Below are 1,033 nucleotides of genomic sequence, written 5' to 3'. Positions count from 1 at the left end.
TAGGATCCGAACCCGCGGCCTTGGTGTTATCAGCACCGCACTCTACCGAGCGAGCCACGGGACAGCCCTAATAATACATTTTTTTTCAAATAAGAATAATTTTCATGAGAATGAGAATTGTTGACAAAGGACAAAGTTGAGAAGGTGACTACTGACCACTATATCTTTTTATTATTGTTTCTGGAGATATGTTCTTTTATTTTTGAAACTAATAACTTAAAAGTACACCATCTTCTTTCTTCGATTTCTCTACGCATGTGAAAAATATCCTTAGAAATAAAAACTTCTCCCACTGATGCCCAAGAGCATATCATTAACATATAAAAAGATGGCACTCTTTCATAGCTCTGTGGGTTGCTGTTTAGTCATGTGAGACAGTCAACTGAGAAAAAGAAATTGGGGAAGACTAGACTCAATTCCATGTGAAACCATGTGTGAAATGGAGATGCATAAACTGACTCACTTACCGACCCTGGGAACAAGCTTATATTACAACTAAATAACACTTCTATAAAATTCCATTCTTTTTGTTATGTTTAATGTTATGTTTAATGGATATGGTTATGTTTAACGGATATGGTTATTTTAAAATTAAGAAAAAAATGCTCTTTTCTAAATGTTATCCACTATGAATTTTTCAGCCAGACCAACTCTTCATTGTTTCCTTTCTACAGAAATACTCAGTCTAGGAGAAAAAGACAGGGGAAGAGGGAGAAGGATGACAGAAACAAAACAATGTATCTTACTTGGATTGTGCAAGACAGCCTGGTGCAACCACATTCTGATTGTCCTCCTCAGCCTGGAGTGCAGTGAGCTCTACCATGTTAACCATCACATCATTTGTGTGGTCTGGAAGCTGGGGAAGCACTGAAATGATCTTCTCTACTAAGTTGTCCCCATGATGTCCAACTGCTCCTGTTGAAGCAGACAAGAAAATATAAACTTACAAAATGGGAGGAAAAGGTAAGCTGGATAAAGGCTTTACAATGCTCCTTCTATCAAAAATAACATACATTTTTAGTTTCTGTTACAC

At 36.9% G+C, this 1,033-nt stretch overlaps 1 protein-coding gene across 1 annotated transcript in view; it reads right to left on the bottom strand.

The window, feature by feature from the left end:
* The window catches only part of SCFD2 (sec1 family domain containing 2), a 171,942-nt gene that overhangs the window by 143,370 nt on the left and 27,539 nt on the right, over nucleotides 1-1,033 (bottom strand). The window contains exon 2 of the mRNA XM_008572914.1: nucleotides 747-915. Within this exon, the coding sequence (XP_008571136.1) occupies nucleotides 747-915 (169 nt within the window). The remainder of the gene's footprint in view (nucleotides 1-746; nucleotides 916-1,033) is intronic.

This window comes from Galeopterus variegatus, unplaced genomic scaffold (assembly GCF_000696425.1).
Source record: "Galeopterus variegatus unplaced genomic scaffold, G_variegatus-3.0.2 Scaffold846, whole genome shotgun sequence".
In the NCBI taxonomy this organism is placed as follows: domain Eukaryota; kingdom Metazoa; phylum Chordata; class Mammalia; order Dermoptera; family Cynocephalidae; genus Galeopterus; species Galeopterus variegatus.
The sequence above is the reverse complement of the archived record's forward strand: the minus strand, read 5'-3'. Positions and strand labels throughout refer to the sequence as shown.